The following is a 26,154-nucleotide window of genomic DNA, read 5'->3' on the forward strand; positions in this document are numbered from 1 at the left end:
AGTATGTCTGAGTTGTCCAAGGTGGTAGCCAGTAGCCACTACTGATGCTTGAATTGAGCTAGTCCAAACTGAAATATGCTGCTAGTGGAACATACACACCAGAATTTGAAGACTTAGTCTGAATTTAAGGTTATAAAATATCTAATTAATAATGTTAATATTGATTAATCCTGAAATGCAATATTTGAATATAGTGGGTCAAATATTATTATATTATGTACATAATATATTCAAAATTAATTTCACATGTTTTCTTTTAGCTTTTTAAAAATGGCTACTAGATGATTTGGAGTTACATATGTGGCTTGCATTCTATTTCCACTGGACAGTGCTGGGGAAGAATGTTACAGGAAGAGTTCCTAGGAAAGATTCCTGGGGCAAATCAGTGTTGAAGAGATGGTAGAGCGAGAGGAGCTGCTTTTGGAGCTGTTTGGTTACAAGGAGCAGCCCATCAAGTTAGCTTAAACAGAAAGGGGAATTTATTTGGAGAATTCAGGGATATTTAATAGAACCCCGGGGTAAAAAGCGCATCCAGGGCTGATGAGGAACCGAGACCTGGAATTCATTAAGAACCAATGGAAGTAGCCTCACCAGCTCTTTTTATCTGGGCCCATGTGGTCTCTTGTTCTCTTTTTCTCTGTGTGTCTGCCTTATTCTCTTGCTGCAACTGGCTTTCTCTGCTCTATCTGCATCTGGGCCAGCCTAGCCTCATGCTAACCTGCCTTCCCAGGGCAAGGACAAAGAGATGGATAAGAACCTCTTAAGATCTCAAATCCTAGCCCAGGAGAGAGTATGTGATAAATGAGATTTGGATCTGGAGTGCCCTGTGGTCTAGTTGGTCACCACCAGAGATGGCAGATTATGGAACTGTTCAGTTGGCAGATTCCGGGGATGCAGATCCTTAGAAAAGGGGTGGGGGCAGGATAGGCAAAGTGAACACTGCAGCATTTATAGGATACTGCAGAGGGGCCTGAGAAGGAGTAGCCAGTGTGTGGGAGGGAGCTGCAAACACGTGGCCTCTCAGAAACTAAGGAAGAAGAGAGTGACCAGTAGGACCAAATTTGCCGAAAGGCCAGTAAGAGGAGGGCTGAAGAGTGACTTATGGATTCAGCACAGGGAGGGGATGAGCATCCTTGGTGAAAGCGGTTCCAGGGAGGGAAGGGGTAGGAGCTGGAGTGCAGTGGGGGAGATGTATGAGGCTAGAAGGTGGATACAGGGGAGGCAGACAGCTCCTTTATGAAGTCTGGCTTCGAAGGGGAGAAAGAGCCAGTGTGGCCCTTGGAAGGAGATACAACATCCTGGCATGTGTTTGTGTTGATTTTTGTTAAGTTGGGAGAAGCCTAAGCTTGTTTAACTGGTGATGGGCGGCAGCCAAGACAGAGGGAATGGGCAGAGACCCCAGAGGGAAAGGGATGGCTGCTGGTGGAGGGATTGGCTGTTCTGCTGCGGCTGGAGGGAACCGGGAACATGGCAGCAGATATTGACAGCGGTCAGCTACCATTGCAGTTTTCTGATATTGACAGCGGTCAGCTACCATTGCAGTTTTCTCAGTTAACACGAGAAAAACTATCTGCTGGGCATGGGGCTGAGACATAGATAAGAGATTTGGGGTGATCAGGGGAAAGAAATCAGGATTGGAGGGGCTCTGGCTTCTGTCTGCAGCCACTCTGGGCTTGGTCAGTCATCTGCTCACATGCATGCTGGGACGTGTAGACACACACATGTATTTTCATGCACAGGCGTGGTGTACACACCTCAGAGCACTCACATGTGCTTGCTCATGTTCACATCAGTCCAGCTTGCATGTTCCTGTGGTGCCTGTACACAGGCCTGTCGTACATGAAGTGTGGATGGACAGATGTGCATGCTCACGTGTCCACACGGTGGCCAGCTCCCATCCCACCCCCATTCCTGAACATCATGGCTTGAGTTCTTATCGCTGTTTATTGAAACCTCCCATCAAAGAAAAGTGTGGGAGGCAAGAAGGGGAGGACTTCTCATCTTGTTAAGACTCAGTCTTGTTAGGACTGAGCCAGGGGATATCAGGGGACCTCAGGGGAAGAGGACCGGGACAGTGGGGGAAGGTGGCCAGTGGGGAAGGGCTAGACAGAAGAATGGCAGGGCCTGGGTTGCAGGGAGAACAAGGGCAGGGATGGGTATGGAAAGGTCCATGGCTGAACCTTTGAACTGGCCAGGGCTGGGCAGGAGGCTCTGGTGGTGGTGATGGAGACACCTTCACCAAGCTCTCAGAAGGCTTCATCCTAGGAGGATGGACCTATATGGGGCCTCCCTATACTCCTAAGGTGCCTGGCTAGGATCAGTCTCTGGAGGGCAGGGAAAGGGGGTTCCGTTGTCCTCAGCTGGAGCCCAGGCCTGGTCCGTGAGGCTGTAGAGGGATCCTCTGGGAGGCCTTTTCCACCTCTGGCTCCTGCTTTGGCTTCTTTGCCCGCAGGGACCTAGGGACAGAGAGCTAAGGAAAAGCCCTGGGCCCAGACCTGCTTCCCCAGGGAGGAGCACTGATGGGGCCAGAGGCAGTGACTGACCAGTTTTCCAGGTCTTCGATAGTCTCTGGCAAGGGCTGATTCAGGGTCTCAGGCAGGAAGAGGGCAGCACTGCCCCCGAGGAGGGCGGTGATCCCGTAGATGATATTGGGGATGAAGGGCTGTACCTCACCCGTGATTTTCACCAGCGGGGACACCATGCTTCCCACGCGGGTCCACAGGTTACTTACGCCCATACCTGTTTGCCTGCGAGGGTTCAGAGTAGGGATTGGTAGCCTGTGTGTGGGGTTCATAAAGGATGGCTCCCCTGGGTAGAGGACAGGACAATGCCACAGTCCCACCTGACCTGTGTCCTCTGGCTGGGCCTGGCCCCAGGTCCAGCACCTACCTGATGACTGTGGGGTATAATTCACTTGTGTAGAGGAAGAGGCAGCTGAAGGAGCTGGATAGGCATCCCTTCCCAAACACAGCCAATACTGTCCTCACGGTCTGCAAGTCTGCAGAGGGAAGAAAATGTGGTGGGCCTTGGAGTTCAGGAGCACCTAAGAGTTCTCACTCCTTAGCTGATCTTGTCTCCCTTTTTGCTTTGGCTTCCAGGAAGCTCAGATCCAAACTTAAAGCTGAGTAATGCTTTGCATGCCTGTGTCCTGCTATGTTTGTGTTTTCCCCTGCCTCTGATCCTCTATTTCCATTTATATTTTGTTGTATATGTTCTTGTTCTTGTCTTAAAATACCTCAAGTTCTTTTGGAAGGGTATAGGTGTTATCAACCAACTAACACCCATATAAAATAAACGTAGCTTTTCCAAGGTCATGATGGAGTAGGTTGTGGGGTCTTTCTTGAGCATGAGCTCTGTCGTTTTACCATCTCAGCTTATCTCTACAGTGATGTCACTCAGGACACTCTCAATACCTCAAAAATTTTCACACTATCCAGATACCACCATACTTTGCCCAGTCCAAGTCAGATCTGGAAAGGAGCTTTCATGTCATCTAGCCCAATTGCGTTATTTTCTAGAAGAGAGACCCTGAGCCCCAGAGAGTGCAGGGACCTGCTCAAGGTAACACAGTGACTTAGAGGCAGAGCCAGCAGTGAAGTCCCTGGCACCCAACCTGGCAGCCTCTTCCAGAGGGTTCTGGGGTAGCCCCAGTCTCTCACCCAAGGGCACAAAGGTGAGAGCCAAGATGGCCCCTCCTGCCAGGAGCAGGGCAGCGGCCTGAGTGGTATGCCGGCCCAGATAGCTTAAGGAGAGGATGGTGATGAACTTGGCTGGGACATCGACCCCACCAAAGATGATCTGGAGGATGTAGAGGTTGACTCCAAATTCTTCCACACCCATAGCCAAACTATAGTAGGCAAAACCGGTAGCAAACCTGAGAGGCAGAGAAGGATTGGTTAGCACCTGCAGCCAGGCAGAGGCCACTCCCCATGCTGGTCATTGGGTCACCAGGATGATGAATAGCTTCACTTCTTGTGCCAACTGCAACTGATGATAGGGGCTGCTTGAGTGTCCTTTTGAGGTTTCTGAGATCGTGTCTGGGCTCAGGGAGAAAGCGCTGTGATTGATTGGTCATGTCTGACGTGGGCATGGTCCAGGGTGTGGTGGCAAAGGCGCCAATAACTGACTCTAGAGAAGATCAGGACTGGAGGGAATCTCGGAGACCAAAGGAGGCAGTAAGTGATCTCTCCTGGTTGGGCAGCAGTTTAACATCCAGACTGGCGAGGTGAGCATTGAGCTGTATGCCTGGGTCAGATGTTTCCCTTCCTCTCTCTGAACTGTGGGATCCCTTTGAAGGGTTCCTGGACAAATTGAATCCTATTCACAAAGAAATGGCCAGGATGGGAAGCAGAAACCAGGTCACGGAAAGGGCTTTCAGGGAGCAGGAGAAAGTCAGACAGAGGAGAAAACTTGAGATAAACATAATTTTTGTCTTCGAGTCTGAAACCCATTGGTCTAGCCTTGCTCTGTGGGGTTCCAGAGGGCAGAGCTGACCCACAGGGGGGCAGTGACAGAGAGGGAGAGCATGGGGACACTGAGCGGCAGGGATGTGAGCTGGGGAAGGGGCCTGGAACATTTGTCCTGTGGGTGAGGGGTGGGGCATTGTGACCCCAGAGGGAAGCAGACCCTGATGGCTGGACCTGGGTGTGGGGCAGGAATGCAGCAGATTTCTGGGGTTGGGGCTGGGCTGTGGTGGCCCAGGAGAGGGGATTCTCTGACTTCTCTTTCAGATGCCCTAGGCCTTGCCCTTAGGTGAGCCTACTGGAGGCCTTGTCTATCACCCCTTCCTTGGCAGGGTGTGGGCAGGGAGAGGGGGGTTACCAGGCCAGGGAAAGACAGAAGGTCATGCGGCGCAGCATGGGTATCCGGAACAGGTCACTTGCAGTGTACTTGGCCTTGGCCAAGGAGATCTCCTTCTGCAGGTTGAGTTTGAGCTCCTTCGGGCAGAGGAGGGGGAGGGGTGCCATTAATGACCAGCTAGTGGGCAGGACGAAGAGAGGGAGATGCAGGCATGGTGCCTCTAGAGGAGCTCAGGGAATCAGATGTGGTATAGGCTGTGAGCCAGGGGAACAGAGGCAAGGGGAGGGGCCAGCCCAAGAGTGGAGCACAGGGGTTCTGCTCCCAGACTATAGTCCTCAGCCCCTACCTCCAAGCTGAGCCTTTCTCCCTCTTCCTTCTTGCCATTGAAGGCAGCCACCCGCCGGAGTATCTTCAGGGCCTTCGAGGACTTTCCAGACAAGACCAACCAGCGTATGGACTCTGGTGTCCACCTGGGGGCCAGAGACCAGTCACAGTGGCTCCTCCTACTCCAGAGCCCCTTTTGAGAGGCTGGAAGAACATCAACAGCCAGGGCCAAGGGGTAGGAGGACCAGAAACCTGAGCTATCTCACTGCAGATTTCATGGAATTTAAACTTGGACAAACTCTGCCCCTGGGCTGCCTGCAGCCAGCACAAATTCCAGTGTTCTCTTCTTCCCCTTCCAGAAGACACTTTCCTCTGCCCCCCACCTGGGCCACTTGTTATTGTTGGGTGTCTTCCTTAACTAGGAGCCCCAGGCTCTAGGCCAAGGCAGGTGGGGCTGGGGGAGGGGACGGCATGTTCAAGGCTGGACTGCTGGAGGGTCTTGCACATCCACCTCCCCAGCCTTCCTTGGGCTGCATTCCCAGTCTCTCTGGAGAAGAAAGGGCAGGGCTGCAGCCACAGGGCAGCTTGGGAGGGGGATGGAGTCTAAGGTGAGGTCAGGGACTAGGCTTTGGGACCCTCAAATTCTCCCTGCAAAGGACTAACTCTGCTGGGGGAGTTGTGGGGAGGGAGTGAGCACAGCATGGGGTCTTGGGATTGGCAAATAGGCAGTCACCCCCACTCTCCCTTGCCCCCAGGCTATGCGTTTGAGATTGGCTCATTCTGAGCAGTTCCTGAGGGTCACCAGGATAAGAGGAAAGGAAGAGGTTGAGATGTGGGGAGAAAGGAGTGGTGTTTGGAGAAGTCTGGTCCAAGGCAGGATCAGCTTTAGCTGTAGCCCCTGTGGGTGACCTGGATCCGGTGAGGCCCTCAGGGAGTGGACATTGGTTGCCTGGCCTCAGGCCACTACCCCAGCTGATGGTGGCAGCTTCCTGGGCCCATCACTCCTCCTGCCCTGACGGTCTTCTGAGCCTGCTCTTACCAAGATTATCAGTGACTTCCTCACAAAACCATGGCAAGGGCCTGGCACTCTATCCTCCTCTTCCCGAGAATTATGGCAGGAATGGCTTACAGTTAGTGAGCCTTCCTGTGTACCAGGCCCATGAAACTCTGGGTGACAGGCAACATTATCTTCATTTTACCTAGAAAAATATTTTTCTTTTTTTTCCTGTTTTTGAAATGGAGCCTCGCACTATCGCCTGGGCTGGAGTGCAATGGCATGATCTCTGCTCACTGCAACCTCCACCTCCCGGGTTCAAGTGATTTTCCTGCCTCAGCCTCCCGAGTAGCTGGGATTACAGGCACGCGTCACCACACCCGGCTAATTTTTTGTGTTTTTAGTAGAGACGGGGTTTCACTGTGTTGGCCAGGCTGGTCTGAAACTCCTGACCCCGCGATCCGCCCCTCAGCCTCCCAAAGTGCTGGGATTACAGCCGTGAGCCACTGCACCCAGCCACCTAGAAAAATCTTGATGCTCAGAGGGCATGAGACTTGCCCCAAGTCACACAGTGAACTGGCCCAAGCTCTCAACTGTGCTCTGCTGATCGCCCACCCTTATTTTGCCTCTTGACTCTGAGTGCTCTCATGCCTAGGTTGCCCATCCCCTCTGGGAGCTGCTATTATCATTTCCGAGCTGAGGTTCCATCCCAGCTTTGCATCTTTTTGTGTAACTTTGAGGAACTGCTTCACATCTCTGAGCCTCAGTTTCCTCATCTGCAAAATGGGGACAATAATGTCTTCCTCACACAGAGAAGCCATGAGGATCAGAGACGACGTAGGTTGATGCCCAAAACGGGCTGTGCACATAGCAGATGCTCAATAAAAGGTCGCTCCAAGACTTCACTTCTTTTCCTGAGCGCCTGTGGGATTTCCTGCTCTTTGGCTCCGACTACCTTTTTTTTTGAGACGAAGTTTTGCTTTTGTTGCCCAGGTTGGAGTGCAGTGGCGTGACCTTGGCTCCCTGCAACCTTCACCTCTCAGGTTCAAGTGATTCTCCTGCCTTGGCCTCCTGAGTAGCTGGGATTACAGGCATGCGCCACCATGCACGGCTAATTTTTGTATTTTTAGTAGAGATGGGGTTTCACCATGTTGGCCAGGCTGGTCTCAAACTCCTGACCTCAAGTGATCTCCCTGCCTTGGCCTCCCAAAGTGCTAGGATTACAGGTGTGAGCCACCGTGCCCGGCCAGCTCTGACTACCTTCTAAAGACCCATTTCCTGTCTTTCAGTGTGGCCTCAGGTTCAACATGTTGGTAATGAGCTCTCTGCCCACTCTGGGTCTCTGACCCAGGCACCTCCATTTTCCCAGGTTCCCAGGCTCAGGCTTCTCTTTGAACTTTCCTTTGTACTTCGACTCCAGCAGTCCCCGATTCTCCAGATTCTTCCTTCAAGATATATCCCAGATTAGTCTCCCCGAATCTTCCTCCCAGCACCATCCGCTCCCATCTGTCTATTGTCCCCACTCAGTTGGGTCTGTCCTTCTGGGCTATTATTTCACAAATGGAAACTTGATCAGGCCTGTAGCACCATAGACTCTTTCTGTGGCTTTCTACCTCCCTCCATATGAAGTCCAGGCTCCCCAGCTTTCCGTGCTCTCCCAGCCAGTCTCCATCCCGTCCACCTCCACTTACCCTCTTCTTCAGCTGCAGGCAGGCCCTCCTTCCCCATGTGCCCCCATCCCTGCTCTCTCCTGCAGCATGCATTTGTTTATGTAGTTCCTCCTCCCTGGAGTGCCCTTCCCTGACTCTGGGACTGGGTGCCCGGGGACACAGAGTTGGCCAGCCTGGGCAGGTATGGGCTCCCCTGTTTGGCCCTGGGGCACCTAAGGAAACAGATGAAGAGGAGAGGGCCACATACCAGGATGATAGGAAGAAGACGAAGAAGGGAATGGACACAGTTAACTGCAGCCAACGCCACTGGGGGATGGCGTAGGCCAGGCCGGGCAGAATGAACTGGCCAAAGGTGTAGCAGTACCCGAGTGCTGTCGACATGATGGCCCGCATCCGGGTAGGCACCCATTCCACATCTGTGGGAGGAGTCCAAGCACCAGATTAGTGTTCTGCTAGGTCCCAGGCACCTCCGCGTGAAGGGGCACCAGCTTCTGCATCCCCACGGCTACTGACATCCTCCCCACGGATGCTGTTGATATCGCCCTCCGTTGGGGCTTCCTGCTGTTCTGATGCTGACCCTAAGTTCATCATCCCCATTTTACAGATGCCACAGCTGAGGCTCAAGGCGATAGGACTCAAACCTAGGTGTGTCTGTTTCCAAACTCATGCTCTTAACCACTGCTTCTCCAGTGGCAAGTGACTTTCCTTGTTCTGCCTCAGTTTCCTGATCTGTAAAATGGGAATAATAGTGTCACTTACTTGCAAGTGGTATTGAATGAGATTGTGTACTTAGCAGAGTGTCAGGTCCAGGGTAAGTCCTCAGTATTGACAGCTGCTATTACTATGCTTGTTGTCATTTTTAAATTTAAGTGAGGCCTCTGAGGTCCTGAGAGGGGGTGGCACCTTGACCAAGGTCACAGGGAGCCTGTGGTTGAGCCAGACCCAGACCCCATTCTCTTTTGGCTTCTGGATGGTGCTCCCCAAAGCCCAGCTCCATGCCCCACTGCAGCTCACTCAAGATAACGGTGCTCAGGGTAATGCCTGAGATGCCAAAGCCACACAGGAAGCGGAAGACCATGTAGATGGGGAAGGTGGGGCTGAAGGCTGCACCGGAGCCGCTGGCTGCCAGCAGCAGGTAGCTGCAGGTCAGGATGGGCCTGCGGCCAAACCTGTAGCTCAAAGGAGAGGAGGGGCCCGGTTAGCCACAGTGTGCCTGCCAAGAGGAGTGACTCTGCATGCTGTGGGGCAAAGGGCTGAATCCGACCCCCAACCTTTCCCTGTTGGGCACATAAAGCTCCCTCCCCAGACACAGCTTTCTTGGTAATTGCTATTTTTGACAAGTTTGCAATTAGAGGTTTGAGTTAATGAGTGATCTCCTCTACATCCGCCTCAGCTTAGCTGACTGAGCAGGGGTCGAAGGACCGCCCATCTCTAAGCAGTCCATCTCCTCTGCCTCCACTGCTACACAGCCACTACGCTGTGTCCCAAAACCTGGAGGTTTTTTCCCCTGGAAGAAAGGAAGGCTGGAGGCCAGACACAGTGGTTCATGCCTGTAATCCCGGCACTTTGGGAGGCCGAGATGGGAGGGTCACTTGAGGTCAGGAGTTTGAGACTAGCCTGACCAACATGGTGAAACCTCGTCTCTACTAAAAATACGAAAATTAGCCAGGTGTGGTGACACACGCCTGTAATCCCAGCTACTCGGGAGGCTGAGGCAGGAGAATCACTTGAATCCGGGAGGTGGAGGTTGCAGTGAGCTGAGATTGTGCCATCGCACTCCAGCCTGGGCAATAAGAGTGAGACTCCGTCTTAAGAAAAAAAAAAAAAAAAAAAAAGGAAGGCTGGAAGATTCCAGTTGTAAGGGCTTTGGGGTGGAGAGAAGGCTGTGGTCCAGAAAGGTAGTGAGGTTTGCCCAAGGCCACACAGCAAGAGCCATCCCACCCTCCCCCAGCTCTTTGCCTCTTTGGGGGTGCACGGGTGGAGCAGAGTAGGGAAGGGTTGTCCCCATGGGTCATGCTTCCATGGGCTGTGCCCCCACGTCTCACCTGTCAGACAGGTCTCCAAGCACGAGCCCTCCAATCAGTATACCTGCCATGAAGATAGACTGGGCCATCTCCTTCAGTTTGTTGGAGTTGCACACCAAGTCCCACTGCACAAGAGAAAGGTAGGGCTAGCCTAACTCAGTGTAGACAGCCTGCTCAGCCATGCTCAGCCTGTGCCCTCATACATGTGGGCTTCCTCTCCCAGCGCCCTGACTTTGCCCCTTCCTCCCAAGGACCGTTTCCTTTTTCAGCCCAGCTCGGAGCTCCTTGGGTTTGTCTGTGGCTCTTCGGCCCCTGACCTGCATCCCTCAGGCATGTGTGGCCTGTCGTATGGCTCTCAAAGTCCACTCAGCTACCACATCCAGGTCTGGCCTCAACTGCTTCCTCCTCTCCAAGTTGCCTGCTTCCCTGTTTGCCTCCTCCCTGCCCCTCACATAGCCCAGGCCAGTCCCTCTGCGTACCCCCTTGACCTTGCCTTCTCTCCTCTACAGGGACGTTCCTCTATCCTTGCCACCTCTCTTCATCCTGCAGATCCAGTCTCTCTCTCTCTCTGCTCCTCCTTATCAGTATTTAGGTGTGTCCAAATCTCTCCATCTTAAAACCTCTTTCCTTTCCTCATTCACTCCATTTCTCTCTTCCCTTCAAAGCCAAATCCTTTGAACGAGGAGCTGTACTTGCTGTCACTCCATCCTCATCTCCTTTTCATGTCTCACTTCTGCCCCCAACCCATCCACTGAATCTGTGCTTATCAAGGTCACCGAAGTTTCATTTTTACGGCGCACAATGGAACGTCCCAAATCCTGGCCTGGCTTGCCCTCTGGCAGATGTGGATGCTGCTGATCTCGCCCTCCGTCAGGCTTCCTGCTGTTCTTCACTCCTCGTCTCCTTCACAGCTCGTTTCTCTCTGCCTAGTCCTTGAAGCTTTCCCAGGGCTCTTCCTGAATCCTCCTCTCTCTCCACTTTCCCCAAGCGATGCCATCTGTTCCTGTGGCTTCAATTCCTATTTTATACTGAAGATTCCAAATCTACAACTCCAGCCCAACCTGTCTTCTGACCCACAGAGGAGTAGATTCAGTGGTCCCACTTGAGAACTCCACCTGGATAGAGTCACAGGCACATCCCAGATTCAATGGGACTTATCACTCCACTTCTCATTAAAGTCCCAATCTCAGGGACTGGTAACCTTCTCTTTTTAATTAATTAATTAATTTAATTAATTTTTTTTTGAGACAGGGTCTCACTCTGTCACCCAGGATGACTACAGTGGCATGATCATGGCTCAATGAAGCCTCAGTCTCCTGGGCTAAAGCCATCCTCCTAAGTAACTGGGACTACAGGTGTGCATGACCACACCTGGCTAATTTTGGATTTTTTATATAGACAGGAGCTCACTATGTTGCCCAGGCTGGTCTCTAACTCCTGGCCTCAAGTGATCTGCCTGTCTTGGCCTCCCAAAATACTGGAATTACAGATGTGAGTCACCACATCCAGCCTCTTTTTTATTTTTATTTAAAAAAATTATATCATTTTAATTGGCAAATCATAATTATATTACATATATGAAAACAATGTGGTGTTTTGATATATGCATGCAATGTGAAGTGATTAAATCAAGCCAATTAACATCACTTCATTTACTTGACATTTTTTGTGGTGATACTTTTGAAAGTCACCCTTCTAGTTATGGTGAAATAAACAATACATCATTATTCTTGACTGTAGCCATCATGCTGTGCAACAGATCTCAAAACGTATTCCACCCATCTAGCTGAAACTTTGTACCCTTTGATCAGTAACTCCCCATTCCTTTCCCCAGCCCCTTCCCCCCGAGCTTTTGGTAACCATCATTCTACTCTCTACTTCTGTGAATTGGACTTTTTTTTAAAGATACCATATATAAATGAGATCATGCTGATAACCCTCTTGATTCCTTCCTCCCTCTCCTACTCCACAATCACTTGATCTTCAAGATTCTAGCTTTTTGATATTTCTTGAATCTGGATTCTTCTATTTCCAATACTACTGCCTTAGTGTAGGCCTCATCATCTTGCACTTAGATTAATAATGACAACTGATATTTATTGAGGGTGTTCTAGGTACTGGGCACTGTTCTAAGCTCTTTCCATGTTTTGACTTTAATCTTCACAATAACCTTATTATGTAGGTGCTAATATCATGCTATTTTACAGATAAAGAAACTGAGGCCCAGATGAGGCTGCTGCAGCAACCTCTTGACAGGTCTACTGGACTTCGGCCTCATCCCTTCCTAGCCATTCTTTCCCTGATAACCTGAAGGGCTAAAACGCCACTCAAATCAGGTGCCTGTCTTGCCTAAAGTGCTCACTGGCTTCTCCTTGCCCTTTCGGTAAAGATAATGCCCCATTAACACGGGTTTATGAGGCCCTCCATGCTCTGGCCCCTGCCTACCTGTCTGGTCTAATCTGCTAATCCCCAACATGCACCCTTTGCTCCAGCCATCTGAATTACTTGTGCGATGAAGTGGAGAATTTAATTCAATAGAAATGCCTCACAAGAATGTTTTGGAACCAAAACATTCCAAAAGGTGAAGAACCAAACATTCCAGGGAGCTCTTTCTCACTTTCCTCAGTTGGAAGTGAGGGAGAATGGTGGTGGATGGAATCTCCGGGTCCTACAGCTGTCTCAGAGTGGCCCAGCATGGCCAGCAAGCCTGGTGGTCCGTTTTAGTTGGGAAGGGGGCCTGCATGGTATGTGTGTTGGGAGGAGATGGAGGAGGGACAAAGGTAAAGGAAGAACAAGGGGGTGTGAGGTGGAGGAATGTGCAAGGGGCCATCTAGAGAGACTTCTGGTACTTTGTGGCATGCTGTGTAAAGTCCCTTTAGGAAAATCTAAAGGAGAGACCTACTGTTCACCTAAATTCATTCACCCCTTCTTCCATAGTAAATAGCACATTTCCCTGATGACCTTGTACTGAGTGGGGCCATGTAGTTCTTGACAATGGAATGTGAGTAGAAGAGATGTATGTTACTTCCACCTCATTTGCTTAAGAGGGATTCCCTAGTCTGGACTTGCATGCTTTCTTCCCCTCCTGTTGGTGGGAATGGTGACAACTAGAACAACTCTGGAGAGTTGCTGTCAGTCTGGGTCCCTGAATGACTCTGTGGAGCAGAACCACCCATTGGCCTAAAATGCTACTCACCTTGGAACTGTTACATGAGAAAGAGAAACACTTCAATATTTTTTGAGCCATGAATTGTTGTTATAATAACCTAGCCTATCCTGATACATCCCATAAGAAGTTGCAAATGGAAATTAGATTTTTATCCCAACCTTCATGATAATTAGTGCCTTAAGAAATCAATAATCTGTTTGGATCATGAGAAGGTCAATTGTCAGACCTGCTTGGAATGTTTCAGGCTGCTGTCCTGCTCCACCATCTGAGACCAGATCTGCTGGATCTTGGTTTCTACCATGATACTTGTGATCATGTAGGCTTTAGAATAACTGTCATGAGCTGGTTTCTACCAGAAAATTGAGCAATTTACAGAAAATATCATTCCTGGAATAAACTTTTGAGACCTGTTTAGAACATGCCTGAATCCTTACAATGGCTTACGAGGCCCTGGAAAATCGGCCAACGTCTTTATCCCTGTCACCTCTCTGCTCTCACCTGCTACTGCCCTCTCCCTCACATACTCCACTCTCGTTGAATTGTTCGCCTTGCTGCTCCATAAACATTTCAAGCATGCTCCTACTTCAGAGTCTTGGTGTATGTTGTTCTCTTTTTCTAGAATGTTCTCCCAGATAGCTACTTGACTTGCACCTCCTTCAGATCTTTGCTCAAATGTTATCTTCTCAGTGAGACCTCCCTATTTACAATTATAACTCCCAGCAGCCTATGCCTCTCTACCCTACTTAATTTTCTCAGTAGTACTTATACCATCAGAATGCTGAATGATTTTCCATCTTTTTGGTTTATTGCATGTTTCTCTCCCAAGAATATCAGCCTGATGAAGATAAGGCTTTTAGTCTGTTTTGTTTACTACTGTACTTTCATTATCAAGAACAGTATCTGATACATACTAGGCACTCAATACTTGTGGAATTGAATGTGTGAACATTCCACAGAAAGAACAGAGGGATTGAGAGCCTTAGAAGTTAGAGATCTGCCAGTGTCTACATGAGAGGTCATAGGGCCCACACTCCAAATGCTATGTGCCTCATTTCACCAGAATGAATGCATGTCAATATGGATAGTGTCTAGGCTGTATGTGCTGAGGATATAACCACACGCCAGTGAGCAGGAGAGAAGTGTTTTTTCTTCACAGTCAGATTGGGAAACCTACTATGGAAAAATTGTCTACTGGAGGATTATCATCCTTCAATGACATTTTGAAGCTTGGAAGGAAGAGTGATTTGTGGTTAAATATTTTTAAAAAATTGAACTTCAATTGCACCCTAAATTGCTCCCAGAGATTTCATGGTTAATGAAGCACATCAGAACTGATGAGAAAAATATGGCCATGGCTTCCCTAAAGATCAACACAAATCTGTTTTCCCTGAAGACCAACACAAATCTTCCCTGAAGATCAGGAGAAAGCTTTGCAAATAATGCCATAATAACCTTATAAAGTAGGTACTCGTGTTATTTCTTTTTATAGACAAAGAATCTGATCTCACAGGGTAAGTGGCTTGCCCAAGCATGGCTTGGTTCATTTCAAGACAGAGACTGAAACTCAGATCTGAGATCTGCAACTGTTATGGGTTGACTTGTGTCCCTCCAAAAAATACATTGAAGTTTTAACTCTTCGTGGATCAGAATACGACCTCATTTGGAAATAGAGTTGTTGTAGATGTAATTAGCTAAGTTATAATATGAGGAGATTATACTGAGGTAGAGTGGGTTTTAATTCACTATGACTCGTGTTCTTATAAGAAGACAAGAGAGAGACACATGGGGATGTTATAATCCACAGAGGCAGAGATTGGACTGATGCGTCTACAAGCTGGGGAATGCCAAGGGTTGCCAGCAACCACCAGAAGCTGGCAGAGGCAAGGAAGGATTCTTCCCTAGAGGCTTTGGAGAGGACACACCAACACCTTGAGTTTGGATTTCTAGCCTCCAGATCTGTGAGACAATAAAATCTGTTGTTCTGAGCCACCCAATTTGTTGTGCTTTGTTATGGTAGCCCTAGGAAACTAATATACGGCACGATTCCTGAATATTTGAAGGAACTGCTGGCTTTATAAGGGGTGACTGGAAGAGGATTGGGACTAGACAAGCATGGCAATGAGGGAACCAGATGTGGAGCAAATGGGAGAGATTTTTAAAGGCATCCTGGAATTTCTGGGAGAGAGGAAGGTATTTAGAGAGAATTTTGGCATGCTTTCTGTGCAAAGACCCTAAGAAGGCCCTTTTAAGAAAACTTAGGCTAGATGTCTTGATTATTACTCAGGGTATCAAGAGTGTGACTTGTGTTTCCCTTGACTGTGTCTCCATGGTAGTCTGAGCCATGCAAGTCCTTGGATTCCATCAGGTTACACTACAGAAGCTCCATGCTATTGCATTTCTCTTTGCTTTGGGGCTGGTTATGATCCCCTTATTCTAGTAGTGTTGGCAGTCCTTTGAAACTCATGTCAATATCGTCTTTTTGGAGAGCCAGGAACTTCTTTTATGGTTGTCTGGCACAAACAGGTGGTCAATAAGTGTTTGTCAGTTCGATAAATGGATAAGAGTGTCTAGCCGCCCAGGGTAGGTAAGGTGCTCCTCATTTCCCTTTCTTGTTCTTACCTCCAATAGGGCACCTATTACATGGCATTCTAACTGCTTATTCACTTGTTTGCTGTCCTGTATTCTGTAATCTTGCTGAGGACTGAGAATGTCTCATTTGAATTTTTTTTTTTTTTTTTTTTTTTTTTTTTTTTTTGAGACAGAGTCTTGCTCTGTCACCCAGGCTGGAGTACAGTGGTGCAATCTCAGCTCACTGTAACCTCTACCTCCCAGGTTCAAGTGATTCTCCTGCATCAGCCTCCTGAGTAGCTGGGATTATAGGCATGTGCCACCATGCCTGGCTAATTTTTATTTTTTTAGTAGAGACAAGATTTCACCATGTTAGCTAGCATGGTTTCGACCTCCTGACCTCATGATCCTCCCGCCTAGGCCTCCCAAAGTGCTGGGATTACAGGCGTGAGCCACTGCGCCCAGCCTTGAGGTTTTATCTCTAATAGCTAGCAGAATAGTTGCTACATAGTATATGTTAATGTTTCCTCAACAAATAATTAATGAGTGAACAGGGCTGGGAGAATTTTGGCATGCTTTCTGTACCAAGACCCTGAGGAGGCCCTGTTAAGAAAACCTATAGCAGATGTCTTGATTATTACTCAAAGTGTTGAGTGTGACTTGTGTTTCCCTGGACTGTGTCTCCATGCATAGGCTGTGCCACTTGGAGTCCTTGGATTTAATTATCCTTATTTTACTGAGGAAGCCCAGAGAGGGAAGAAAGGCAACTTGTTGGTTGAACAGAGCCAGTTACTCAACCTCCTGGTGGTTCTGTTTAGTCCTCGGCATGACCTTGGCTGATCCGTCTCATCAACTTTTGGCAATTCCACATAATGTTCTTGCTCCCAGTATTCTAGTTCAGTGTTCCTTTTTTTCTTACTCTGTCTCCCAGGCTGGAGTATAGTGGTGCGATCTCGGCTCACTGCAACCTCTGCCTCCCAGGTTCATGCGATTCTCCTGTCTCAGCCTCCAGAGTAGCTGGGACTATAGGCACCCACCACCATGCCTGGCTAATTTTTGTATTTTTAGTAGAGACGAGGTTTCACCATGTTGGACTAGGCTGGTCTCAAACTCCTGACCTCAGGTGATCCACCTGCCTCAGCCTCCCAAAATGCTGGGATTACAGGCATAAGCCACTGCGCCTGGCCTAGTTCAGTGTTCTTGACCATCTTTTTCCTTTCTTGGAATGTAGCCGAGCCCCAAGGGAGCTGGGTTCTGGAAGGAAAGGGTAGGAAACTCACTGCCATGCCTTTCTGTGTGGGCTGATGCATCAGGAAGGTGGTGGGGAAGAAAGAGAAAAGCACGATGCTCAGGAGAAAGCTTTGCAATTAACGGCGTAATAACCTTATAAAGTAGGTACTATTGTTATCTCTTTTTATAGACAAAGAACCTGAGGCTCAGAGGGTAAGTGGCTTGCTCAAGCATAGCTTAATTCATTTCAAGAAAGAGACTCAAACTCAGGTCTGCTGGACCCAAGATGCTACCCTTGGCCCTGAGCACAGCTCCTTGATGCCTCCCTGCGTGCCGTGCTCTGAGGCCTGGGCTGCTGAAGGAAAGGCACCATACACGGGAGCTGTTACTGTGAGCCACTGTAAGACAGCATAGCCCAGCATAGGCTGGGATTGTGGTCAAGGAGGCAGTCAAGGTCAGAGCCAGATAAGCTGCTCTGACATCATATCCAAAGTGTGAGCAGCAAGAAGTGAGGCTAGGTGGCCCCTGCAGAGCATGAGGCAGAAAGTGGGCTGTAGAGAGTCAGGACGAGCCATTTGTGATCAGGACCATGATCAGCAGGATGGGGCCCTGCTGTGTGTGCGGGGAGCTGGCTGAACCAGGAAACAGCCTGCCTTAGTTCAGGGGCCTTTTGGAGCTAGGTCAGGTCTAGCTTAGGGGAGAATTGCTGCTGCCCATGTGCATTCCTGGATCCCTAGAGGAACCTGTGCTGGGGCACAAGGACCAGAGAGGATGAGCCAGGTATCTTGGGGACAGTCAAAAAGACATCAGTTTCCAGCTCTGCCACTTAGGAGCTATGTGTTCTGGGGCCAATTACTTAACCTCCGTGTGGCTCACCCTCTTCATCAGTACCCACAGGTACCTAGTACCTGCTTCTCAGGCTTGTGAATGACATAGGAATGAAAAGCACCCAGCACTTATACCTGGAAAACAATAGGCACTCAATTCACAATAGCTGTCTTATTATTATTGTCACTATTAATGCCATTAAGTCATTGTAAGGCCTGTGCTCACAGGGACAGCTCATGCAGTAGAAAGGGCATGGATTCTGTAGTCAGGACCTCCCAACACCCCCCTTCTTCTGTAAAAGCTTGACCCACCATCATGTCTGGGAACGCCACCTTCTGGATCTGAGCCCGGTGTATTCCTCTGTAAAATGGGGACAATAGTGCCTGATTTGCAGGGTCACGAGAGAAGGGATGCAAACACCAGCCCAGGTCCCTGCGTACAGTGGGTGCTCACTGGTGAGTTCCTGATCCTGGAGAGCTCACAGGAAGGTCCCACCTCCTCCTGCGCACATAATCAGGGGCTTTCTAGGTCAGGGCTGTCAATAGGGATCAGGCTGGCTTGAAAAGTGGTTTGGGTGGGGCTCTCAGGCCTTTTCCCAGGAGTCAGATGGGAGGCGAGGAAAGAGATGGAGGAGGATGAGCCCCCGGCAGGGCTGAGGGTGGGCAAACGGGGGTGTGAAGCAGAAGTGCTGCTGGAGATGAGAGATGGGCAACTGGGGACTGGGGATTGGGATGAAGGAGGGTCAGAGGCGGCTGACCAGAGACCCGGCAGGGGACCCTCCCAGGGTGGAAGTCTGCTCACAGGAGGCCTCACTGGGCAGCCTCTCTGCTTCTCCAGCAGCTGACCTGGGGCCTCCTTGGAGCAGTCTTCCACCCTGGAAAGGGTGGGGGACAGGCTTCTTGCAGCCCTGGAGACAAGACAGGGAGGCTCAAGGCCCAGAGACGAAGCCCAGGGCCCTTAGAGAGATGGGTCTTGCTCATCCATGGCCAGGCCCAGGCCCTGAGGCCCACAAGCTGAGGTTCAGTGGTGGGGACTATGGGGTACGTGCCTCTCCAGGGAGCCCAGAGTCCAGAATTCGTGTTCCCATGCTTTCTAGACTTAAAGGCCTTTGTTTCCTCTTAATGTCCTAGTAAAGCTCATTCTGAAAAATCCTGACCTTCTCTGCTGCACCAAGAGAAAGGAATTTGTGGTCACCCCTGCCAGGAAAGCTTAGGGGATCAGAAGGGGGAGGGAGACCGCCTCCACTCCTGTCCAGACCCAGTGCTGGGCTTGTGCACTCCACCAGCTCAGCCCTCCAGCCCTCTTGCCCCCTCCAAGAGGGAGCCTCCTTAAAATCCCCATTCTACAGATGAGGGGACTGAAGCTGGAGTGGCGAGGTCACTTGCCAGGTTGCTGACTGTGGGGGAGGAGCTGGATCTGAGCAGAAGAGGAGGGCCAGGCTGAGGAGGGAGGCAAAGTCAGGGCCTGGGTGAGCTAGAAACAACTGTGAGAGCTGGCTCCCCTTTTTACCAGGGGATCCCCCTCTCTTGTGATGGGGACAAACCCTCTAGTTCTCAGACATCCCTATTAACAACAACAGCAAAAAAGCATGGCACCAGCAAGGAGTGCAGCTAACATGAAAATGGAATGCTGTGTGCCAGGCCCTGGGCTCAGTACATGAAGATGGAATGCTGTGTGCCAGGCCCTGGGCTCAGTACTGTGCTTGCGTTATCCCCGTTCACCCTCACACTTGCTTTCTTAGCCCTTTTTACGGATGAGGAATCCGAGACTTCTAGGGATCATGACATTCCTGATCATTGGCAGAGGCAGGTTGTGAGCTCTGGTTCACGATCCCACACTGTTTGCGAGATGGCCCCTTGCTTCTACTAACAGGTGTCACCTGGACTGATCTCGCTCTTCGCCAAATACCCTGCCTTCCTCATTACCACCCTCTTCACCTGGAGCCAACGCATCGGTTTCCCGCCTCTGTGTCAGAGACCTACTTCTAGGTAAGGTCCAGCTGCTGCTCTTCTCTAGCTGAGGGGCACCAGAACCTGACCCAAGCACATGGAACTGGACTTGTTATGGCTGAACCACAAACAGAAAGATGAAAGGGTTCTGCCCTTGCTGTGCTGGTACCAGTGTGGCTGGCTGGGTCCAGCCACTAATGCATTAATGGCCGGGCAGGGACACTTCCTAAGGGCTCTCACAGCTGAGAGTTCTAGGGATCTGGCACCTGATGAATGCCTGGGCCAGACCTGACCCAGAGAAGGGTGCGGTGCCCTGAGGCCTGGTGACCCCCGGCGTCCTGCTGGGATGGCGGTTCACACTATCTCAGCTGCTGAAATGGTGACTGGGAACTGGCTCAAGCATGAACTGTTGCTTGACTGGGTACAAGACCTGCAACCTCTCTCTCCGTCTGGCCTTTCTAGAGGCTTCTCGAGGGGTTTTCTGGAAAGGAAGCCACTTCCCAGCAGTGAGCGGTGTCTACATCCCTCCCGTCTGTCTCTCCCGCCAGGCTCTGAGGGGGCAAGTCCTTCATTCAGTGTTGATTGAGCACTTGCCATGCATCTAGTCCTGTGATGACAGGGTGGGTGAGAGAGGCACAGTCTCTGCCCTGGAGAAGCTACTAAAGGCAGGGAAGGAGGATCTGTGATGTCCCTGGGCAGCAGGGTGCACAGTCAGCCTCACGGATTGTGGGTTGGGGGTTGTGCATTCCTAAGGAGCGTAGGCTCTGGAGCCTGACTCCTGACTTTGACTCCCCACTCCATCCTGTATGAAATGTGAGGCCTTGGGCCAATGACCTGTCCCTCAGTTTCCTCATCTGTGAAATGGGATAAGAAAGGTGCTAACCTTAGAGGGTTATTGTGAAGATGAAATGAGTTTATGTGGCCGAAGTGCTTAGAACCATCTGGCACAGTGTGAGCATGCAGTAAATGTTATTGTGATGGTGATTTAATTGTTCTTTGTGAGATTTTTGTTTCTTTGGCTAGGTTCTGTGTTTTTGGAGGACATGGGCGGTGGGTTTTACTCCTTTTTGTCTTCCCAGGTCTCAGGTGCACGGCAAGTCACCTGTACATTTGGAAACTTACTTATGGCTATTGAGGCATCTTTGACTCCCTCCCTGTCCCTCACTCCCTACATCATTCAGTTGCATTCAGTTACCAGGTCCCAGAGACTCCAACTTCCTGGCCTTCCTGGTATCTATTCTGACTGTCCCTTCTATCTGTCGTCTTTGTCCTGGATCCCTGTGCAGCTTGCTAACGGGTCTCCCTGCTGCTGGACTAAAACACTCCACAAACTACCCTCTAAGGGGCAGTCAGAGTGACGAGCCTTCGAAGGTGACCTGTGGTGTCACTCTCCTGCTTAACACCACCACAGTCACTGGCTCCCCATTGCCCTTAGGACAAAGGCCACACCTTTACCTCTGTAGCATCCAAGCTGGGCCCTCTTGCTGTCCTCTCTAGCTCCATGTCTGGGGACCTCCATATCCTACTGCTCACTCCTCCAGCCTTCCCCTGGAACCTGCAATCTTGACTTTTTGCTCTCTTTTTTTTTTTTTTTTTTGAGATGGGGTTGTCTTGCTCTGTGCCCAGGCTGGAGTGCAGTGGTGTGATCTTGGCTCACTGCAACCTCCGCCTCGTAGGTTCAAGCAATTCTCCTGTCTCAGCCACTTGAGTAGCTGGGACTACAGGTGTGCACCACCACACCTTGCTAATTTTTATGTTTTTAGTAGAGACGGGGTTTCACCATATTGGCCAGGCTGGTCTCGAACTCCTGACCTCAGGTGATCTGCCTGCCTTGGCCTCCCAAAGTAGCTGGGATTACAGGTGTGAGCCACTGCACCCGGCCTTTCTTCTTGCTTCTGTGCCTTTGCATTTGACCCTCCTTCCCCGCCACTCTTCCTTTTGCCTGGGGTTCACTGCTCACTAACTCTCACCTCCCAAAGTGCTGGGATTACAGGCACGAGCTACTGCGCCGGGCCTTTCTTCTTGCCTCTGTGTCTTTGCGTTTGACCCTTCTCCCCCACCATCCTTCCTTTTGCCTGGGGTGCGCTGCTCACTAACTCCCACCTCTCCATGCCCAGTGTGGGCATTACTGACTCCAGCAAGCCCGCCTCAATCCTCACTCCAGGCTGGTTAGATAACCCTCCCCTGGGCCTCAGAGCACTCTGAGTGTACAAAGCGCATATTCATTCATTCCACAGAACACCTCCTCTGTACCAGGCACTATTCTAGCGGCTGCAGATAAGAGTAGTAAACAAAGCAGCAGAAAATCCCTGCCTTGGGAAACGTGTGTATTCCACCAAACTGCCCATGATCCTTGAGAGCGGGTCTGCGTCTCGCTAGTGGTGTGCTCCTGGAGGGAAGGCAGGGCTAGCGGCTCTTCGACTTTGTGTCCTCAGTATTATGCACTGGGTGTCAATAAATGGATACTTGATGGGTTTCAGGCATTATGCTTGGTGCTGGGGGGAGAAAGTAGCAAACATGACAGGGAGGAGATATAATCTAGGGATATGAGAGCAGCAAATGTCATGGTGTGGAGGGCAGGTGTGTGTGTTTGGGTCCTGAATCTGCTACTTATTAGCTGTGTGACCTCGAGCAAGCTACTTAACCTCTCTGTGCTTCAGTTTCCCCATCTGAGAGAGAGAATTACAATACGAACTGTCTTACAGTGTGGTCAGGAAGGTTAAAAGTGTTAATATCTGTGAAGCTCTTAGAACAATGCCTGCCACATAGTAAGCACTTTATATAAAAATATTTGTTAACCAGATGAATAACAATCACACAGACTCTGAACATAGTCCTAAATTCAAATCCTGCCTCTGCCAGGTTCTAGCCATGTATAACAGGGGAAGGTCATGGAATCAAGCTGAGCCTCAGTTTCCTCATCTGTGAACTGGAGATAATACTTCTCTTAAAGAGATTACATCTCCTGGGCCTCCAGGAACCCACAGATGTATAGTGCTTGGCACCAGGTAAGGGCTTTGCAACGAACGCATCTCTTCTCATGAGGCAAAACAGGCTCCTGCCCTTGAGGGGTTCATGGTACCCAAGGGAGGATGAAAACACTGGTCTCTGCTCACTGCTCAGACGCCACCTCCTCCATGAAGCCTCCCTTGAATCCAACAGTTTCTCCCTCTTTTGGACCCCCATAAACATTTGTCTCCCTGTACTTCTTATGGGCTTTAGCTGTAAATTCCAGTTCTGAAACTGACCAGCCATGTGGCACTGGACAATCATTTCCTTTCTCTGGGTCTTAGGTTTTTTATTTTTAAAAATTCTGTAAGGGGAGATAGAAATCACCTTCAACGGAGCATCACGTTGGAATCAAACAAGACAGTGTCTACAAAGCCCCCAAATGTGCCTGTCAGTTAGTGACGCCCAATACATGCCAATCCCCAATTTCTCATCTTCATCCTATCATAGGCTCCTGACTGGCCTGTCAGTTCATTGAAGAGTCTGATTTAACTCTGGATTTCCCCGAGGTGGCAGGTGAGAGAGTCAATGAATCAGTGAAGGGCTGTGGGAATGAGAGGTGAACCCACAAGTGACTGTGTGTGTGTGGATGAGACATTTTCTGGGTCTGCTGTGGAGTGTTTCAAGCCTCCCCTCTGTGCGGTCCCTCCTCCACAGCCCTCCCACCTTGGGGTCTTTGCACAAGACGGAATTTTCCTCCTTTCCCTCACTGCCTGTTTGGCCCTTGACTGATGTTTATATCTCAGTTCCAGGGGCATTTCTGTAGGGAGGATTCCTTCAACACCCATTCCCCACGCCCTCACTCTCACACCCACCCCAGAGGTAGGTCATAGTGCAAGGTCACTTTGAAGTTGCAATTTTACACTTATTTGTGTGGTGTTTTCCTTAATGGGTGCTATCTCCACCGGGCTGTAGACCCCCTGGGAGCAGGCATGGTGCATTTTTGTATTCCCAGAGCTTAGCTCTGTGCCCGTCACAGAACAGGCCTTCAGTAGCAGTTTGTTGAAGCACTGCTTGGACTCTGAGTGGGAAGAAGCCAAGGGTCTTGGTGCATGAGCTTCTGCACTCAGGTCCTTCCTCTTTGCCTGCCCAGTGGCCTGTCCTCAGTTCCTGGGAACACCAGACCCCAGCCTCCTCTGCTGCCCACCAGCGGTGCAGGGTATGGGGGTACGTGGGTAAGTGGAGGGAGAGGGTTTGCCCAGGCATACCTCTGTCACAATGGAGTCCTTGGTGCTGTTGTAGACCCAGCCATCCAGGCATGGCTCCGTGGCCCTCTGGGTGTCATTGGGCAGGCTGGCATTGGGCGGATGTACAAAACGGAGGCACCTCTCAGGCTTCCCATTTGGGCCCATGGGGAGCACCCAAGGCCCTGTGGAGGCATTGTGGGGCGGGCGACAGTGGTGGACAGGGGTGGCGGCTGTGAAGATCTGCAGCAGGTTGTGGTTGGCCATGTTGAGGATCGGGAGGCCCAGTATGGCTACATGCAGGAACTGGAAACGGCCCATGCTTCCCACACGGTCCAGGATCTCCGAGAAGGTCATGGCACTGGGGCAAGATGAGCCAGAGCTGTGGGCAGGGCATAGGCCAGGGAGAGGTATATTTGTGCCTGGTGGTGCGTGGGTCTATGGAACGATATGTGGGAGGGTGAACCAGGTGGATATGCGAGCACAGGTGTGTAGAGCGGAGCATGTGTAAGTGTGTAAAGATGTGGAAGCTCAGGCATGTGGAGCCGCAGATTCTTGTGTGGATGTCTGAGGAAGAGCCCAGCTGCACGGAGGGCTGTGGGATCAAAGGTGGAAGTGTGTGTCCAGGTGTGTGGACACAAAGGTATCTACGGGTATGTGCTCATTTAGGCTGCAGCATAAGGACACAGGTGCGTGAGCTTGGGTGTGTGTTGTGCGCGTGTGCACCTGCGGGCACGAGCATGTGTGTGCTCAGCTAGGCTGGTTGCACATGCTGCATGCATGGAGCAGTGCAGGACACGTAGCAGGGACCAAGGGGCCCAGCCTTGGATGTTGGCTACAAAGGACAGATTAGGGGGTGGGTGGTGAATGTCCCCAGTTGCTCCAGGCAGATACACAGGGTTAGCAGAGTTCAGGTTGTCTGCTGGGAAAGGCCTCCCCAAGCTCAGAGCCTCCTGGCTTCTGGCAGTTCCCTGGGGCTGGGCCCACCATGCTGGAGTATCTAGATGTAAGAGCCCGAAGCAGGTCTCAGAGGGCACTAGGGGCTTGGCTAGTCGCAATTGGAGCCTGGCCTTGGGAGATTCCTGGGATTCCTAGGTGCCTGGGCTGGGGAGGCCCTCCATCCCTCCTCACCTGGTGGCTGGGTCTGGATCCGATGGGGCTGGTGATCAGTGTAGTTGAGGTCCCTGCTCTGTCCTAGGGGCCGGCAGCTGCTGTAGTAGGGCAGCTCAGCTCTAACAAGCTGTGTTTGTGCCTCCCCCAGGGGGGCTTATATAAGGCATAAGCTGTTTCCCGGGCTAATGTTTGACTTTCTTTTGCGGATTAACGTCACTGGCAGGGAGAGTGCTGTGGACCCACCAAGCCCAGCTCTCCTCAAAGGGCTGCCTCAGCGAAGGCCGGTGGGGGTGGGGCAGCGTGGCTGAGCCTAGCAGGGCTGCCGGCTGGACACCATGGGCCCAAATGGGAAGTCTGAGACGTGCCTCCGTTTTGTACATCCGCCCAATGCGAGCAGCCCTGGCAGGCTCACCGAGGGGAGATTCTGGGAAGGAATCTGGCCTGACCTCTGAGGGTTCAAGGTCCCTCTCAACTGATGTTCAGAGGACTTGATGCTGAGGACAACCAATGGGAAAGGCACTGGTGCCCGTAAGCAGGCAGCATTCTCCTGTGTGCTACCTCCCCTGCCTGGCACCTCCCGAGTAGGGGAAGGGGATTTGCCTCTCAGGAAGTGTTAGGGAACACCCAGACAGAAAATGTCACTTTCATCTATCCCTGAGGACGAAGGGCTGCCATCTCCTGGGCCCCTGGGGCAGCCAGGACCTCCCTGTCTGTGTCTCTGACACAGGTGAACTGCCCCCTTCCATCCCACTCTCAATGGACAGGCTTCTCTCCTGATCAGCCGCTTCCCCCTGGGGACCAAATGCAGTCCCTGCTGTTTTATTTTCACTCTGAATATTATTTTAATTATATAATAATGTGTGTTTCCTGCACAAAACATGGGAAATAGAGACAAGCCAAACAAAACAAATCAAACCAAAGCAAAATGTCCAGTCTCACCTGAGAGCCTATCTGTTCTTCTGGTCTTTTCCTCAGCAGAGACTTCAGTCTAAGACCCCGACTTCTAGCCACCAACATTAGGCTCTTTTAACCCTCACGGCAGCCCTGTGACTAGTCTAGCATTAATAATTAGGGAACTGAGGCAAAGAGAGATTAAGTGACCTCCTCACCATCCCCCAGCCAGGAAGCACAGAGCAGGGGCAGGGTGGCCCTAAGCCTATTCCCTCCCTTAGAACCAACATTCTCTACGAAGCCTATGGGGGCACTGTACTATTAATATATTGCCTCTCCCTTAAAGAGTCACCTAGAGGTCTGGGCGGGGTGGCTCAAGCCTGTAATCCCAGCAGTCTGGG

The 26,154-nt window shown here is 50.7% G+C and overlaps 1 protein-coding gene and 1 long non-coding RNA gene across 4 annotated transcripts in view; one reads left to right on the forward strand and one right to left on the reverse strand.

Annotated features, from left to right (window-relative positions):
• Positions 1 to 26,154, forward strand: part of LOC134807254 (uncharacterized) — a 209,688-nt gene that overhangs the window by 60,311 nt on the left and 123,223 nt on the right. The window lies entirely within an intron of this gene.
• SLC22A8 (solute carrier family 22 member 8) lies at positions 1,926 to 24,993 on the reverse strand. 3 transcript variants are annotated; one of them, XM_016921099.3, is made up of 11 exons: positions 24,881 to 24,993; positions 23,774 to 23,858; positions 9,834 to 9,937; positions 8,803 to 8,957; positions 8,036 to 8,204; positions 5,147 to 5,270; positions 4,822 to 4,937; positions 3,660 to 3,874; positions 2,890 to 2,998; positions 2,544 to 2,747; positions 1,926 to 2,456 (listed from the first exon to the last, which is right to left on the reverse strand). In XM_016921099.3, exons 3-11 carry the CDS (start codon positions 9,899 to 9,901, stop codon positions 2,357 to 2,359), a joined length of 1,260 nt encoding a protein of 419 aa, XP_016776588.1. In that variant the 5' UTR covers positions 9,902 to 9,937; positions 23,774 to 23,858; positions 24,881 to 24,993; the 3' UTR covers positions 1,926 to 2,356. The 3 variants fall into 3 exon arrangements, with proteins under 3 accessions (XP_016776588.1, XP_016776587.1, XP_016776586.1); XM_016921098.2 differs by having other exon boundaries at positions 23,774 to 24,110; XM_016921097.2 differs by having other exon boundaries at positions 23,774 to 24,131.

This window comes from Pan troglodytes, chromosome 9 (genome assembly GCF_028858775.2).
Source record: "Pan troglodytes isolate AG18354 chromosome 9, NHGRI_mPanTro3-v2.0_pri, whole genome shotgun sequence".
Classification (NCBI taxonomy): Eukaryota; Metazoa; Chordata; class Mammalia; order Primates; family Hominidae; genus Pan; species Pan troglodytes.

What these genes read in the sequence shown, in the direction of transcription:
- SLC22A8 (XM_016921098.2), bottom strand. Translation starts at nt 24,106, where the DNA reads ATGACCTTCTCGGAGATCCTGGACCGTGTGGGAAGCATGGGCCGTTTC. An exon ending in AGGACTCCATTGTGACAGAG is followed by an intron (nt 9,938 to 23,773) that starts GTATGCCTGGGC and finishes TCTCTTGTGCAG; the next exon opens with TGGGACTTGGTGTGCAACTC. An exon ending in ATCGAAGACCTGGAAAACTG is followed by an intron (nt 2,457 to 2,543) that starts GTCAGTCACTGC and finishes CTCTGTCCCTAG; the next exon opens with GTCCCTGCGGGCAAAGAAGC.